The following is an 18,673-nucleotide window of genomic DNA, read 5'->3' on the forward strand; positions in this document are numbered from 1 at the left end:
CTCGAAGAACCTGGGAAATTGGTTGTAAGATTATTTTTGTTGGATATACTGCCGCTGCAACATGTCAATGCGGCTCTGACACATTCCAACTACCCTTCCATCCATGACAAAATGGTGACAAAAAGATGTGACAAAATGCTGTGTTCAATGCTGTAACTTTTATTTTTTTGGACTAATTCAGAAAGCAGTGGGCCAGGTGACATTGAAACTGCACAACGTAGCGGAGTTTGCACTACACAACTTACAGATAGCGTCAGTCTGATTCTCAGACGGGTTCCGCAGAGGGCGCATTGCATATGCATATCTCATTCACCTTTGCAACATTTCCCTGGTACCCTCGACCTCATCATCCTGACATCAGCCTCTTCTGCAAATCCCTCCATTCTTGCCATATCCTGGAAAGAGTGAAACAAGTAATGTTCATTGATGCCACTCGTCAGTGCCCTCGAGATACCAGGTCTGCTTCGAATAAGAATATGAAGAATTGGGTTGTGCCCGATGTTCTCAATGTCGCCAACCGAGTCTTATAGACAGCTTCACAGTTTAAAGTTCTTAAAGTGTATTCTAAGCGAAGTAAATAGATCATGATCACCGGTCTTATGTCGTCTAACTTCGGAACACAATACACTGAACTATTCAACGTTTACTCAATGAATCCAAAAGAAATCAGAGCGAAATGTTATTTTTCACACTTTCTAATTATGGCCCAGCAACGCCTGATACGCAGAAGAACTGTTTACAACGATAATGATGAAACTGATACTGTGCTTTGAAGGGAGAAGAGTGGCCTGGAAGAAAAATACACTGAGTTACATGAGCCAATTTTCCAGATAGGTGACCAAATCGTTCTGAAAGAGTTTGCTATCAAAGACCATCTTGAAGTATAAGCAAGAGGAAGTGGTGAGCTTTGTGGAGGAAATTAAACAGTTGCAAATTGTAGATTTGTCAAACTCTTAGATTGCAAGGGAGGCTAGATTGTTGGGAACAAAAATATTTCGATTGAATTTTGGGCTGGATGTGATTAAAGAATTAAGGCAAGGCCATGGAGGGAATAGCAAATATGAGCTATGATTGACAGAATATATTAAGGCGCTGGGAGTGTCGGAAAAAATATTAAACATTCGAGTGAGGATTCGTGGAAACAGTCATTAAAGTTGAAGAGCCAAGATCGGTGGATGCAGTTAAGACACTTGCAGCCATGATCGAATCGAGTGGCAGCACAGATTTCAGGGGGCATTATATTTTGTCATGAGAAAGTTCCTCACTTGTAAGTACAATCCTCGCATTCACACCTCTCTCGGCAGTGATGGGCTGCAGCAGCACCGTGAAGAAAAACAGAAAATTTAGAGGCTTCCTCATTCTGCACTGAGCTTCTCAGATTCACAATCAACTGACTGGAACACCGATGCTCTTTATATAATCGCAGAGTATCACACAGTTAATAACCACACATACACGCACTGCGGACTGGCTCAAACATAGACAACTTATTTGGACATGTTTTAGATTTTGTTTACTAACTGAGATAAAGCGACACAGGAATATATATATATATATATAAATGTGTCTCCCGTGCCTGGTTTTCATAAATCCACAATCACTGTGAAGTGATTGAAAAAGTGCTGGTTGAGAGGAATTGTTCACAGCTTTAAAGAAAAATTATTTTGCAGGTAAGAGGAAAATCGGCCCAGCGTGTGCCCGCTGGCTCTTTGCTTACTGAGCCGAATGATGTCTCTGTTCCCTTTTCAAGAGCTCATTCATTATGTTCCCTTTGATTTGTCGGTGGAATTCCCATTGACAAAGTTAATATCGTATCTCTTCCATTATCCTTGCAGGCAGCAAGTCCAGATCACACTAAATCGTTGTGTTAAAGGTAAAATTCCTCAGCTAAATAAAAATGAGTTATTTTCACCTTGATTCCACTTCATTTTCATTATTTCGTGGGGTGTGGGCGTGGCCAAAAGAGACAGCATTTTGTGCACAGCAATGGTCCTGATGTGAGAGACTTGGTTACTTCACAAGGCGTTTGCAGGTAAACCAGGTTGATGTGTGCCCATAATTGCATTTAAACACATTTAGCAAACTGGACAGGTTACCATTAAGGGTAACAGTGAACTGGGTTGTTTTTTTCACGAAACCAACATTATTGCCATGGTTCACATTACTGAGATTACCTTTGAATTGAGGGTTGTATCGAATGAATTTTAAATACACCAACTGTGATGGATTTTAAATCACATCCCAGGAGCATGAACCTAGAACCCTGGAAAGCTAATATACTGATACTCCCTAAACAACACCGTCCCCTGGTTAGCATAGTTGTAACCGAATATCCTACATTCAGAATCTGAAAACGTTGTCTGAAGAAGTGTTCAAGTGTTCTCCCCGTGGCCTTGGAACAGTATTCATCCATCTACCAACATCATTACAGAGATTCACTGCGCACTCTGCCATTGGTGTTTGTGGGAGTTCATAATAATAGCTACAATTCAACAAGATTCCAGCGTCTGTGCTCGCGGGCATGTGTTTGGGGCAGGAGGGCACTTAGCACTTACTGAAATAGATTTAGGGGATATGTATCTCCATGTCGTTTTTGTATTCCTCAATCTCTCTCTCCCAGTTTTTGTCATTGTCTGCCTCCTGTCTATCTCTCTCTCCCTCTTCTTTCCCTCTCTCTATCTATATCACCGTCTCTCCGCTTCCTGTCTAATTGTCACCATCTACAGTTTAAAGTGAATTGATAAAAGTTTTTATAGCCGAAAATGACACTCCAGGCTGGTATGTAGCTTGTGCTAGAGTCAGAATTGCTCAGAGGAGCTGCAGGACATTCTGAAGGGTGAACGACGAATGCATGTGGTTCACATCTGTACCAGCGACATAGAAGTCCTAAAAGTAGAATATAGCGGTTGGAAAGAAAGTTTAGAAGTTCGACCTCAAAGATAGTAATCTTATGATTACGACCAGCCTCGTGATATTCTGTCTGGAAGTAGCATGATATATTGCATGAATATGCAGCTAAAGGGGTAGTTTGAGGGGTAGGTTTCAGATTCCTGGGGCACTGGGACAGGCTCTGGGGAAATGCGACCAATATAAACAGGACCATTGATACTGGGCTGGACCAACACTAATGTCCGATGGAAGGATTTACTCGAGTGGTTTTGAAGGGTTTAAAATAACATGTCAGGTGTATGGAAAAGGACGCAAGGAGTCACAGGAGGGAGAATCAACGATAAACATCAAAGACAGAAAGGGGAATAAGAAAACTGACCAGCAGAGGAAACAAGGTTCACTTACCAGATCTGTTACAATAGCGATGGTCCATTCCCTGATCTTTGGCAACAATAGCAGCTCAAGTGCCTGACCTGTTACCGAACTGCTGTATCGATCCCCTAATCTTTTACACCAATGGCAAGAACTGTCACTTCTATGTTCCCAATAGTGGCAACCACAGTCTCTAATCTCTTATCGTAGTGAAATACCTGATCCTTATTCTGTTTACAAAAGTAATAGTATCAGTCCTTGTACTTTTGCCATACTGACAGGCACAGTCCCGGTTCTGGTACCAGTGTCCGACAAAATCCCTGCACTGTCGTCAAAGTGACAGAACCCGTGGCAGGTCCTTCACTGCATTTTTGGTCTATGTGCTTGTTAGGTTACTTGGTGGCAGGAACAGGCGCTGATCTGATGCAATAGAAATAGACGGAGTCCTGCAGTATTACCAAGTTGACAGGCCCACTCCCTGTTCTTATACAACATTGCTGGTCCCAGTCCCTGTTCTGCTACCATAGTGACGGAACTATTCCCTGTCCTCTTATTGTATTACAGTAAGAAGTTTAACAACACCAGGTTAAAGTCCAAAAGGTTTATTTGGTAGCATATGATGTCATCATATAGTTGTTTCAGTGATTGTTCACCATGAGTCCAAAGGAAGAAAATGTCATCGATGTATCTACTGTATCGCATCGGTTGAAGGTCCTGCGCGGTGAAGAAGTCTTGTTCGAACCTGTGCATGAAGATGTTGGCATATTGAGGTGCGAATTTGGTCCCCATGGCTGTTCCGTGTGTCTGGATGAAGAGCTGGTTGTTGAAGGTGAAGACATTGTGGTCCAGGATCAAGCGGATGAGTTGTAAAATTGCACCTGGAAACTGGTAGTTGTCGACACTGAGCACTGAGGCCGTTGCAGCAATGCCATCATCGTGGGGGATGCTGGTGTAGAGTGCCGAGACATGCATAGTGACGAGGGTGCTCCTCGTTCAACTGCTCCATGTGTGCCCAGTTTCTGTAGGAAGTCCGCAGTTTCTAGATGCAATTTTACAACTCATCCGTGAGATCCTCCACAGAAGATTCTGTGAGAGCGTTTCTATCCAGACTGGGGATCAGAGAGAGAAACATAACATGAATCACAGTAAATCACAAGTCCTTTAAATAATACCGTTAATAACAATAATAATGAATAGTGTGACACATTTAAAAAGCACAATTTGCATTTCTATAGAATGAGGAAATACTCTTAACGTTGAAAATGAAATATAAGTAGAATAAATTGGAAATGCTCAGCAGGTTAGGTAAATATTTGTGAAGAAAGAAACAGGGTTTAAGTTTGAGCTTTCTTTGGAACTGCAAAATGACGGTGAATTGAGGGGTTTGAAGTGACAACAGTGGGTGGCTGTGGCAGAAATGAAGAAAGGACAAAATAGAATTACAGGATTGATTTAGTGACAATAAAACGAAGATGGGACCAGACCAAATCACAAGGTCCCCATTTCCTTAGTCGGAGTGGCTCGGGAGTGACATGGGATGGTCAGTGGTTTGGGAAAGCACTTTGTGGTGAGGATAGAGATAATGGCTGTGATTTTACCAGAATCCCTGAAGTCCCAACATGGAGATTGGAAATGGGGAGTGTGTCCGTGTAGGCAGGATAGGCAGAGTTATGAAGTTGATATTGTCACAGGTGGACAAGTAACAGCTGGCAGGCAGGGGGAGCTGTCCACTCAGGCAACGTGGGCAGGGAGCAGTCCCTGTTCAGGCAATGCCGGCACCATCTCCAAAACAGCCAGCAGGACTTTCAGCTCTGGAGGGGGCAAGGATGGAGCTCTGCTAACTGAATGAAGGGCTTAAATGACAGAATGCAGATCAAACGTTGCTCCTCAATTAATATTGCCTCGCTGGAGGGTCTCCTGCCAGCTGCTCGGGCTCGAATGGGGGTCCTGTTCCCTCAAGATGGGAGGAGATTATCCCATCGACACAGCCTGTCTGGAAGGAGATTGCTGAGGAGGTGCACATGTGTGAGAAAAGTGGTTGGAGTGTCGAAAAAGGACCAATGTCCTGATGTATTCTGGCAAGGTGAATAGCCTGCTGAGTCCAATAAAGAGTATAAAATAGAGATGAGTATTAGAATTTACTCGTCATAAGTCGCATTTTGGCTCTATCGGGGAGGTGGTGGCATAATGGTATGTTACTGGACTGGTGCCCCATAGTAATGCTCTGGAGTCACAGATTCAATCCCGCCAATGTTAAAGGTAAAATTTGAATTCAATAAAAAATTTGAATTATTAATCTAATGATCAGGAAACCGTTGCCGACTGTCGGTTAACACCGTTTGGTTCACTGATGCCATTCCTTACCTGGTCTGGCCCACATGTGACTCCAGATCCACAACCACGAGGTTGACTATTAAATGTCCCGTCAGGGGCAATTAGGGATGAGCAACAAATGATGGCCCAGCCAGCGATGCCCACAGCACATTAACAAACAAGAAAGCACCATGCACACTCTTGTATTTAGCTTTGCTAAACATGTTTTCCCTTTCATAAAGTCATGATTGATCCTGCAATTATTTTCTAAGTGTTCTGTTATGACATCTTTCATTTCAAAAAGGTAGGATTTGCCCTGCTATTGCTATCAGTCGAACCGGTTTGTACTTTCCCTTTTTCCCTGAACATCCATTTTTAAATTGCAGAGTTACATTGTCACTTTCTAATCTACAGGAACATTTCCAGAATCCATAGAAGTTTGGACGATGACCATCAATGCATGTAGTATCTCTACAAACACCTCTTTCAACTCTCTGGAATGAAGATAATCAGGCATTAAGTCCCATTAATTTCCCAAGTGCAATTTTTTCCACTAATATAAACAACTGCCCTTTCCTCATTCACACCAGTCCATTGAAGCTCCATTATTTCTGGGACTTTTAAAACATTTTCCACGGTGAATGCAGACACAAAAGGGCTGAACTTTACAATAAAAAATCCAAGTCCAGGACGGGCATGAAAATGGGAGCGGATCAGATCCGTTTTCTGTGTGAGTTCAAATCTGCCATCATATGCACTCAGTGCATGAATAAACAGTAATGGTTTCTCACCTGGAGATGGAGGTGGACAGGGCTTATGTCATCTGAACGTTTACTCTCATATTCTATTTTTCTTCCTTGAAATCTTTCTTGGTCGCAGTAATATAGATAGCAAATTAAAATAAACCTTGCAGTTTATATTGACGACGGAAAAGATTTACTCGGATGCTAACAGGACTTGATGGTTTGAGTTATAAGGAGAGGCTGTATAGACTGGGACTTTTTTCTCTGGAGCGTAGGAGGCTGAGGAGTGGTCTTATAGAGATCTATAAAATAATGAGGGACACAGATCAGCGAGATAGTCAATATATTTTCCCAAACGTAAGGGAGTCTAAAACTAGAGGGCATAGGTGAAAGGGGAGAGATACAAAAGTGTCCAGAGGGGCAATTTTTTCACAGATAGGGTGGTGAGTGTCTTGAACAAGCTGTCAGAAGTGGTAGTAGACGCGGGTAGAAAGTTGTCTTTAAAAAAACGTTTAGATAGTTACATGGATAAGTTGAGTACAGAGGGATATGGGCCAAATGCGGGCAATTGGGATGAACTTAGGGGTTTAAAAAAAGGGCGGCATGGACACGTTGGGTCGAAGGGCCTGTTTCCATGCTGTAAACCTTTATGACTCTATAATAGCCATGCATCTGTAATGTACTGATTTCAATTGAAGCAGCACAAATGAAGAGTGCTGAATAAGAGCTTCCCAGTGAAGAGGAACATAGAATTTCTACAAAGCAGAGGAATCCATTTGGCTCATTCTGTCTTCTCTAAATGAGAAACTTGCTAATTTCTATATTCCCACTTTCACCCCATGACTATCCGCTTACTTCAGAAAACAGTTTAGACCCATTAGAATGCTTCAATTGAACCTGCATTCAGGAGAATTTCAGCACTGTAGTTTACATTCCACCTACTGTTGTGTGAAAGTTATAATTATCTCATAATTGTTTCTAGCAACTATTTTAAATGGATTCCTCCCCCATCCCCTTCTCCCACCCCGCTTCTCCCCACCCCCCTCCCCCCCCGCCTCCCTGCTACCCTCCCCCCCTGCCTCCTCCCCTCCCCCCCCGCTCCCCCTGCCCTCCCTCCCTGAAATGTTCCGCTACTTTATCCAACCGAAATTCCTTACCAAAAATGCAGCACATCATCGAGCTGACATCTGACTTACAAACATTCAACCCAAACTCTTCACTCTTCTAAACATTGCCACCATTAATGACATTAGATCTTTGATTTTTTAACAACACTTGGAAGCTTTCCTTCATAGGCTCTGCTCTTAACCCCCTTTTGATATGTACCCTTTATTTTACACACTCTCCCATGTTATTCCTAACAAAATGAATTGAAATTCACATATCACCTGTCCACTCATTCCTACAAAGTGTCTCCAACCTCTGAAGTAGCAAATATTATCCTATCATAAAACACAAAAACTAAATCGCGCAGGTGACTATTCGCCCCCTCTAGTCAATACCGACCCTCTGACAGTGCATCTTACCAGGCTCTATCTCTCTCCCCACGATTTTGACAAATGGGCAAATGGTTTCCTGGAACGGTCGAGTGTAGGACGGAGACAGAATCCAACCTAATACGTGTGGCTGAGGCCATCCTGAAAGAAAAGCATGTGGACCAGGTGGGGGCCTTGAAATCACAGTTGGTTCCGGAGCTAACGATGACAAGTGGGCCGAGAACCGAGGAGGGCCCTCGCAGACCGGCAAGCCTTGCCTCTCCATCCCCCGTTGTTAGGGTCACGGAGTCTGAAGAGCACACTGCAGATGAAGCCGCGGATACTCCTCTGCCGCCGGAGGAAGATGGCAATGAGACTGCTGGCGCTCGCGCTGTACGAGACAAGCACCTGTACATACATTTGTGCCATGTTGGATACCGATTTGGAGTAACCGGACCCAGCGTTGAAACGACGCAAGAAACACATGAGGCGCATGAACCGCCAAGATTCCTCGGATTTGGGGGAGGGGGGGGAGAGGTGTAATGAATTCAACAAGGTACATGAGGTTGTACTCTCGAAGCATGAACTCCCTGATTGAGGTAATGAATGCCTGTCCAACCAGGAAGCCACCCCTGCGTAGAAAGATGGGAGTGTCAGGACTTCTGACAGTCTGGAGTCTTACTGTGTTCCAGAAAGACGCGAGGAGTGGAATAGAGTTTGTAAATAAAGGCAATCTAGTAAAGGGACACCGGCCTCTGAGGAGTTATTTCGGTAAGAAGTTTAACAACACCAGGTTAAAGTCCAACAGGTTTATTTGGTAGCAAAAGCTCCGTGTGGCTTTTGCTACCAAATAAACCTGTTGGACTTTAACCTGGTGTTGTTAAACTTCTTACTGTGTTTACCCCAGTCCAACGCCGGCATCTCCACATCATGAGTTATTTCGGAACATACTTCATGTACTATGTCTGGCGATAAAATGGTGAATGCAACAGCGGAGTTTCCTGCTGCAAAATTCGATCCCTGTCAATATTGATCAATATTTACACTTCAGCAGCCGGTTCCCGAAAGCAGACGTGGGAGTTACTGAACGTGTCTGAGGCTCACAAAGAGCAGCGGCTGCAGTAGCTATGAGCCGCCAGCAGATGGTGGTATCACTTTAATCACAAGAGACGGCAGAGAGTCCTGAGTAGATTGAATCCTGTTGTTCACTGCACTCAAAGCATGCTGGGGTCGAGGGCTCCGGCACTCGACCTTGATCGTTAATCACCAAAACATTACATACAATTTTCACTGCCTTTCTGACATAGAACCAGGGCATTCGGTGAAATTACTCTGCTGGTGTGTCTGTTCTGCAGATGTCCCAGTCCACCTTAATAGAAAAACAAAATACTGCGGAGGCTGGAAAACAGAAAATACCACCTTAGTTCATTAAAGCTTGGCAGCATATCCTGTTCATCTCTCCCTCATGCATTGATTTATTGAACCTCACCATTTTCTTTGTTAGGAAATGGCTCCTGAATTTGTTGGGGGGGTTTATTGTGATTGTTTTTGTTTTCATTCACACTTGCAGTCTCCTCCATGAGTGAAAACATCTTCTCTGCTCCAATTAAAAACTTACATCATTTTAAAAGTCCTTCTCAGCTCACTCCTTAATTTTTTTAATTTTCTATCGAGAAGAAGCATCAAACTGCCCGCTCGCTCCTGCTATTATTAGATAACACAAAAATGCTGAAACATTTGGACACAGTGAGACCTCAACCCCTGGACGAAACGTATTTAACAAATAAATAATTGATCAGTTGTCTGCATTCCTGAAATGAACATTTATTGCCATCTCCTGGTTGCCCTCTGAGAAAGTAATAAGATTAAGAATACATTCTCTGGACTAGAGTCAGAACATAGATTATAGTCCAGAGTTCTGGGCTCAGTCTCTGACCAAACAGAGAGATCCCCGGGTGTGGATTAACTCAACACCGGTTAGCAACAAAAATACTTCGTATCTCTCACCTGCAATGTATAAAAGCATTTTTTCAAGTAAAACGTTTTATATCTGAGCACGTGGGAAGTTTACCCACACCTACCTATCTACAGATAATGGATCTCCACTCTGGGATCCAGGTACAATTTGTCAGACCAGCTCACTGACAGTGTAAGATTTCATTCTCTGATGATAACCTTTCACAGGGGAGGTATCAACTGGGCCAGAGCAGTGTGACTAGTGCATGAAAATTGCTGGGTCTCGAACCTGAGGACGATGGATCCTTCAAGTCAGCAGCTCAGTGGAGTCTTCAGCAAGGAAACAGTTTCTCCCCCGATCTCAGCTCAGGACTCGGTGAAAGCTGCTCCCACAATCTCAAATAGGATAAAGTGAGAGTTATTCTCACAGTGGTAGACCTGTCTGAGTTTCACCTCCTAAACTATGTCTAGAAGTGAATAATCTTTTTTGACTGAATTGTCTGATAACACCCAGTTCCCACTGAGTCTGAGTTAACTTCAACCCTGAATTCAAATCCCCACAAGCTCCAGTGTGAATGAATTGGGACTTCCTGGTCAAATCTGGAGAGAACAAGTCCGTTAGCAAATCATCCGCTGGTAATGTTTATTTAGCTCAATAAAATAATTATCATAATTTTAGCAAGGAGCATACACATAACCAATAAAAATAGTTGTAGTCAGGGTCACTCAGAAATATTAATCAGACACAATTAATAGACAGGTAGGTAGCACAATGAATCAGAGAGGGTGTCAGCTAGAATTCGTGATAAGGAATAAGTGGGTGCCAGTGGCTGCATTTCTGGTGTACGTGAAAACCTATAAAAATAATTTATTTTCTTCCTAACACCTGTTCCTTCCACTATATAATGTATCAATTTCTGATCACTCTTTCGTGATGAATTTGACATTTCTGAGTTGTGATTTTTTTTAGATTAAACCGTAGAGTCTTATCCCTCTGTCCTTTGATCAGTCAGCCTGTGCTCCCAGGTGATATCTGACAGCGGTTCATCTTTCTTGTGTGAGCTTGTTGTTCTAATCCGCTCATTCATGATTACAAATTGCTTCCTATTCTTGATGTCTTAAGTCTGATTAATATTTTCAAGTATTGAGGAGGTTTGTCCCCTTCTCAGGCCGGAAAAGACTTCGCAGCAAATCATTGCTGTGGATCGAGTTTATTGACAGCAAGTAAGGGTAAGTTGATTCAGTTTTTAGTTTCACAGCTTTCTTACTGAGTGAAATTAGAAAAACATTGAGACTTTCAGTCTAATTCCCCAGTTGCACAATCTACTGGAACCTCCCCAACAGGACACACTCTCTGGGTCAGGCGTTCTTTGGGCGCTTGTCCCTTTTGGAGAGTGGGATCCATCCCAGCTGAACAGACCCTGTCTCCATCCTGAACTCGCGCCATGTTCAATTCCCAGCAGGGTGACTGGGCGCTGATACTGAGCACGAACCCTGGATGTATTACGCAAAAACATAGGAATACTGGGTATAATTGTCAGTGTCACACAGACTGTTTTTTTTTCTGTCTGTATATTTGCCCAGTGCCCAATTGGGGAGCTTACAACCCCAGATATCCAGCACTAGCAGGGCTGTGGAGCTGGGCGGATGAGTCTTATGACTCTTTCACTGAGTCTCTGTTTATCAATTGTTCCAAGAATCAGAGCAGCAATGTTTACAGAACAGGCCCTTCGGCCCACGATGTTGTGCCGAGCTTTATCTGAAACCAAGATCAAGCTATCCCACTCCCTATAATCCTGGTGTGCTCTATGTGCCTATCCAATAACCGCTTAAATGTTCCAAAAGTGTCTGACTCCACTATCACTGCAGGCAGTCCATTCCACACCCCAGTTTGTCAACTGAAATATTCAGAGAATGCCAGCAGCAATGTTTAAAAATTGAAATGCTCACTGAATAAGAGCAGCAATGCTTAAAAATTGAGACGTTCTGAGAATGAGAGCAGCGACGTTTATAAATTGAACTGTTCCCAGAATGAGAGCAGCAATCATTATGCATTGAAATGTTCAGGGAGCAAAAGTAGGAATGTTAATAAGTTCCACCCTCAGTCCTGGTCTGAATCCCTGCAGCGACTTCAGCTCATCTCTTCCATTTAAGCTGAATTGATTCCATTCCAGCCTGAAACAGATTCAAGATAAAACATGAAATAAACGGATTGAACAAGTGTAAATAAAAGGAGAATGGAGTTGATGGGATAAATCTTCAGAAGCTGATATGGGGACCTTGTTGACATCTTGACACACAGATCGATTTGGGCATTGTCCCAGCGGTTCAAGTTTCTAATGGGGAATTTCTCGGCTGCTCAGCACGCTGTGTGAATGTCTGAGATACATTCGGGTATGTGTGACTGATGATTTCTTTTCAGTGGGCGCTGACCCTGAATGCAAAACGCGCTCCTGCCCACTGTGGTTTCGAGAGCACAATTTCACACTGGCTGGTCCAAAAACAGAATGAGGATTGCTAGAGTGGGCACGAAAATGGGATAAAAGTGAGGGTGTGGGGCTGCCGCTTCTACTGTGCTGCTCTGGGTTGGGGGTATGGGGAGGGTGGGTGGCAGCCGCTGCACAGCTGTCTGAGGGAGCAGCAGAAGTGTGAAATATTAATAGCCATGCAGTAACCATGCAGTCAGAGTCCAGGCAAAACATTCAAATACAAACTTCAGTCCCCAGGCACATTTTTTAAAAATTGCATTTCAGCCTAGACACTTCATTCCCCCTCCTCCACCCCATCAAGGTTGAACCAAGAAAGTAAAGGTTGCCTGGCCCCTCGGTTGAACGTCAACTGTATCGAAAGTAGATGGGCCTTGACAAATTGCATTCAATTGGCCTTTTTTGGGCTGAATTGCCGTCTTTATTGACAACAAGTGTGATTCTTGTTCCTATTTAACGAACGAAGCTTTGTGCTACTGTGCGATGATGGTGAAATCCACACCCCACATCTTTTCACCCAATTGCAGGAACTTTCAGGGTGGGTGGCCGCCCGCACGAGCAAATTCAAATTCTGGCCCAGGGATAGATTGGTGGCACGGTGGTTAGTAGTGCTGCCTCACAGCGCCAGGGGCCTAGGTTCGAATCCCGGCTTGGGTAACTGCCTGTGTGGAGTTTGCACGTTCTTTCCGTGTCTGTGCGGGTTTCCTCTGGGTGGTGCTGTTTCCTCCCACAGTCCAAAGATGTGCAGCTTGGCTGATTGGCCGTGCTAAATTGATTCTAGTGTCAAGGAGGATTAACAGGGTAAATGTGTGAGGTTACAGGACTAAGGCCTGGGTGGGATTGTGGTTGGTGCAGACCCGATGGGCCGAATGGCCTCATTCTGTACCGATTGTAGATCTGTATGATTCTAGATCTGTAGAACTTACCTAGATAGTGACACAGGAAATGTTCGTCAGTGTAAAACCTAAATAAATCCATAGTCCGAGTCCCTAACCAGCCCAAATCTGCCTGACTAGCACCCCTCCCCCGCGCCCCACGGCTACCCCTAATCCACTTCAACTACCTCCTCCAACCCTACTTACTTCTGATACCCTGCAACTACCACCAGGACCAAATAAAACCACACCACCAGTCCACCCTTTATCCACCTCAACTAGCCGTCCACTAACCAACGACCTAACTGCACTTTCTATCTGACTGCAACCACGCCTATGTTGATGATCCAATTCCTTGATGTTCTAATATGACCCATAACCCCACACTTAAATACCCAACCAGCCTCCTACCAATGAAAATCACCCCGTCAACATCCCCCAACACAACCACCCGAATACAAGTGAATAGTCTCCTGACCAGGGACTATCTGCACACTGCCCTCACTTTCACCCAACTGACCATCCAAGATTTTGCAACTACCACACTGGCCATCTCGTCATCCGTCAACTTACCATTCACCCACTTACCTTCCTCACCCACCCTATCAACAAACCGCTTCCTTCAACCATCAAATAACATTCATTAATCTGACCATATTGCAGCCACTGCTGTAAATAGGATCAATGCTTTTTCTTCTCCGCCTCTACTCTGCTCTGATGGAGCTCCCCGGGGTCAGTGTGCTGTAAATAGGGTGTATTCTCTCTCTTCCCCGACTCTACTCTGCTCTGATGGAGCTCCCTGGCGTCACTGTTGTGTAAATAGGGAGTGTGCTCTCTCTTCCCCGACTCTACTCTGCTCTGATGAAGCTCCCGGGGTCACTGTGCTGTAAATAGGGTGTATTCTGTCTCTTCTCCGACTCTACTCTGCTCTGATGGAGCTCCCCGGGGTCACTGTGCTGTAAATAGGGTGTATTCTCTCTCTTCTCCGACTCTACTCTGCTCTGATGGAGCTCCCTGGCGTCACTGTTGTGTAAATAGGGTGTATTCTCTCTCTTCTCCGACTCTACTCTGCTCTGATGGAGCTCCCTGGCGTCACTGTTGTGTAAATAGGGTGTATTCTCTCTCTTCTCCGACTCTACTCTGCTCTGATGGAGCTCCCTGGCGTCACTGTTGTGTAAATAGGGTGTATTCTCTCTCGTCTCCGCCTCTACTCTGCTCTGATGGAGCTCCTGGCGTCACTGTTGTGTAAATAGGGAGTGTGCTCTCTCTTCCCCGACTCTACTCTGCTTTGGAGGAGCTACCCGGGGTCACTGTGCTCTAAAGAGGGTGTATTCTCTCTCTTCCCCGACTCTACTCTGCTCCGATGGAGCTCCCCGGGGTTATGTGCTGCAAGTACGGTGTGTGCCCTCTCCTCCCTAACTCTACTCTGCTCCAGTGGATCTACACAGTAAGAAGTTTAACAACACCAGGTTAAAGTCCAACAGGTTTATTTGGTAGCAAAAGCCACAGCAGCTTTCGGAGCTCTAAGCCCCTACTTCAGGTGAGTGGGAATTCTGTTCACAAACAGAGCATATAAAGACACAGACTCAATTTACATAAATAATGGTTGGAATGCGAAAACTTACAACTAATCAAGTCTTTAAGAAACAAAACAATGTGAGTGGAGAGAGCATCAAGACAGGCTAAAAAGATGTGTATTGTCTCCAGACAAGACAGCCAGTGAAACTCTGCAGGTCCACGCAACTGTGGGAGTTACAAATAGTGTGACATGAACCCAATATCCCGGTTGATGCCGTCCTCGTGTGTGCGGAACTTGGCTATCAGTTTCTGCTCAGCGACTCTGCGCTGTCGTGTAAATAGGGTGTACTCTCTCTCTTCTCCGACTCTACTCTGCTCTGATGGAGCTCCCCGGGGTCACTGCTGTAAATAGGGTAGCACAGCGCAGAGTCGCTGAGCAGAAACTGATAGCCAAGTTCCGCACACACGAGGACGGCCTCAACCGGGATATTGGATTCATGTCACACTATTTGTAACTCCCACAGTTGCGTGGACCTGCAGAGTTTCACTGGCTATCTTGTCTGGAGACAATACACATCTCTTTAGCCTGTCTTGATGGTCCCTCCACTCACATTGTTTGGTTTCTTAAAGACTTGATTAGTTGTAAGTATTCGCATTCCAACTATTATTCATGTAAATTGAGTCTGTGTCTTTATAAGCTCTGTTTGTGAACAGAATTCCCACTCACCTGAAGAAGGGGCTTAGAGCTCCGAAAGCTTGTGTGGCTTTTGCTACCAAATAAACCTGTTGGACTTTAACCTGGTGTTGTTAAACTTCTTACTGTGTTTACCCCACTTCAACGCCGGCATCTCCACACCAATGGATCTACTCAGGGTCATTGTGCTGTAAATATGGTGTCTACTCTCTTTTCTCCCACCTGATTTGATTTGACTCTGCTCTAATGGAGTTCCCCAGCGTCTCTGTGCAGGAGACCTTGAGTGGGAAATGGAGCAGTTTCAGATTGGGAGAATGTTCATGCACAGCGGCAATCTGCTTTGAAAGTTCAGGTCGATTTACATTTTAAAATCCAATTTAAATTTTAATGATTATTTTAAATAACATAAACTCACCCAATCAGTTGTAGACTCCTGCAATTCTGTATGAGGCGGCAGAGTGGAGGGACAGATTGGTCTGTGAATGAGTTTGATCCCAGGTTCAGAATCTTCAGTGACTCATTTGTGCTGAGAGCGGAGGCGAGATCCTCAGTGCAAGAATCTGTGAGAGCGTTTCTATACAGACTGGGGATCAGAGAGAGAGAAACATAACATGAATCAGAGTAAATCAGAAGTCATTTAAATAATACTGTTAATAACAATAATAATGAATATTGTGACACATTTGAAAAGCACAATTTGCATTTCTATAGAATGAGGAAATACTCTTAATGTTGAAAATGAAACATCAGTAGAATTAACTGGAAATGCTCAGCAGGTAAATACTGGTGAAGAAAGAAACAGGTTGAAAGTTTGAGCGTTCATTGGAATTGGGAAATGACAGTGAATTGAGGGGTTTGAAGTGACAACGGTGGGTGGCTGTGGCAGAAATGAAGAAAGGACAACATGGAATTACAGGAGTGATTTAGTGACAAAAAAGTGATGATGGGACAAGACCAAATCACAAGGTTCCCATTTCCTTAGTCGGAGTGGCTCGGGAGGGACATGGGATGGTCAGTGGTTTGGGAATGCAGTTTGTGGTGAGGTTGAAGATAATGGCTGTGATTTTACCAGAAGCTCTGAAATCCCAACATGGGGAGTGTGTCCGTGTGGGCAGGATAGGCAGAGCTATGAAGGTGATACTGTCACAGGTGGACAAGTAACAGTTGGCAGGCAGAGGAGCTGTCCACTCAGGCAGCGTGGGCAGGTGGCAGTCCCGGTTCAGACAATGGCAGCACCACCTCCAAGACAGCCAGCAGGAGTTTCAGCTCTGGATGAAGGATGGAGCTCTGCTAACTGAATGAAGGGCGTAAATGACAGAATGCAGATCAAACGTTGCCCCTCAATTAATATTGCCTCGCTGGAGGGTCTCCTGCCAGCTGCTCGGGCTCGAATGGAGGTCCTGTTCCCTCAAGATGGGAGGAGATTATCCCATCGACACAGCCTGGCTGGAAGGAAATTGCTGAGGAGGTGCACATGTGTGAGAAAAGTGGTTGCAGTGCGGAAAAAGGATCAATGTCCTGATGTATTCTGACAAGGTGAATACCCTGCTGAGTACAATAACGAGTATTAAATATCGATGAGTATTTCAATTTAATCGTCATAAGTCACATTTTGGTTCTATCGGGGGAGGTGGTGGCATAATGGTATGTTACTGGACTGGTGCCCCATAGTAATGCTCTGGAGTCACAGATTCAACCCTGCCACTGTTAAAGGTGAAATGTGAATTCAATACAACATTTGAGTTAACACTCTAATGATCACGAAGCCGTTGTCGATAGTCGTTCAACACCATTTGGTTCACTGAAGGCCTTTCCTTACCTGGTCTGGCCCACATGTGACTCCAGATCCACAACCGCGAGGTTGACTATTAAATGTCCGGTCAGCGGCAATTAGGGATGAGCAACAAATGCTGGCCCAGCCAGCGACGGCCACACCACATTAACAAACAAGAAAGCACCATCCAAATTATTGTATTCAAAATCCATTGCGTAACTGAGATTCAGGAAAAACGCTCCGGAGGCCTCATTGAGGGGCTTCGAGGGTCACATTCATCCCTTCGTAAACACGCTGGACAACCATGGGCTTGTACACGTGTTAGACGTGTGCGTAACAATTGAAATTTGTGTTTGGAAAGAAAGCAAAGAACACAAGGGAACGAGCCAAGAAGACTGGAGACGTCCAGATTTTGCCATCCTTACACCAAAGGATGATGAGTTGCTGGATCAGGAAAGCTTGGGGGCACAGCGGACAATCGCTGCTGGTGAGATGGTTGTGGAGCTGAGAGTGAATGGCCTAATGAATGGGTACAGGTAGCCTCTTGTGAGGAGAAGTAATAGTTTTTGTGTGTCCAGCACTGGTCACAAAGAGCAGTCTGAAGGATGCTTTGTAATAATAACAGAATAACTAGGAGTAGCAATAGGCCATTCAGCCCCTCGTTTCAGATCCATCATTTGATCGCTTATTGGCTGATCTTACTGTGGTTCACACTTCGTTTCCTAATTGTCCCCTATAAACTTTGATACCCTTGTCAATCCGAAATCTATCTTAACTCAGTCTTGAACATATTCAGTGACCCTGCAAAAACACTTTGAAAATGAAAAAAAAACATGCATAAGTTCCCCCTTATCCATTCTGCTGGTTACATCCCTCCGAACATCCAACAGCTTTCATAACGTCATGTTAACCCTGACTGATCCTGCAATTGTTTCCTAAGTGTTCTGGTATGACATCTTTCATTTCAGAAGTATAGGATTTGCCCTGCTATTGCTATCAGTCGAACCGGTTTGTACTTTCCATTTTTCTCTGAACATCCATTTTTAAATTGCAGAGTTACATTGTCACTTTCTAATCTACAGGAATATTTCCAGAATCTATAGAAGTTTGGACGATGACCATCAATGCATGTAGTATCTCTACAAACACCTCTTTCAACTCTCTGGAATGAAGATAATCAGGCATTAAGTCCCATTAATTTCCCGAGTGCAATTTTTCCACTAATATTAACATCTGCCCTTGACTCATTCACACCAGTCCCTTGAAGCTCCATTATTTCTGGGACATTTAAAACATTTTCCACGGTGAAAGCAGACACAAAAGGGCTGAACTTTACAATAAAAAATCCAAGTCCAGGACGGGCATGAAAATGGGAGCGGATCAGATCCGTTTTCTGTGTGAGTTCAAATCTGCCATCATATGCACTCAGTGCATGAATAAACAGTAGCAGTTTCTCACCTGTAGATGGAGGTGGACAGGGCTTATGTCACCTGAACGTTGGCTGAGAGCAGGGAAGGCCGTCATTGTGCATGCGCAGGTCTCAAGCATCACAAATCTGTCACTCAGTCTATGCTGCTC

General features: G+C 44.3%; 1 protein-coding gene across 1 annotated transcript in view; it reads right to left on the reverse strand.

Moving 5' to 3' along the window:
* Nucleotides 1-10,363: 10,363 nt before the first annotated feature.
* Nucleotides 10,364-18,673, reverse strand: part of LOC144482144 (NACHT, LRR and PYD domains-containing protein 3-like) — a 96,017-nt gene continuing 87,707 nt past the window's right edge. The window contains 2 exon segments of the mRNA XM_078201367.1: nt 10,364-11,923; nt 15,737-15,904. Coding sequence (XP_078057493.1) covers nt 11,812-11,923; nt 15,737-15,904 — 280 coding nt within the window. The 3' untranslated portion in view covers nt 10,364-11,811.

The sequence above is a fragment of the Mustelus asterias genome, assembly GCF_964213995.1.
Source record: "Mustelus asterias chromosome 26 unlocalized genomic scaffold, sMusAst1.hap1.1 SUPER_26_unloc_35, whole genome shotgun sequence".
NCBI lineage: Eukaryota > Metazoa > Chordata > Chondrichthyes > Carcharhiniformes > Triakidae > Mustelus > Mustelus asterias.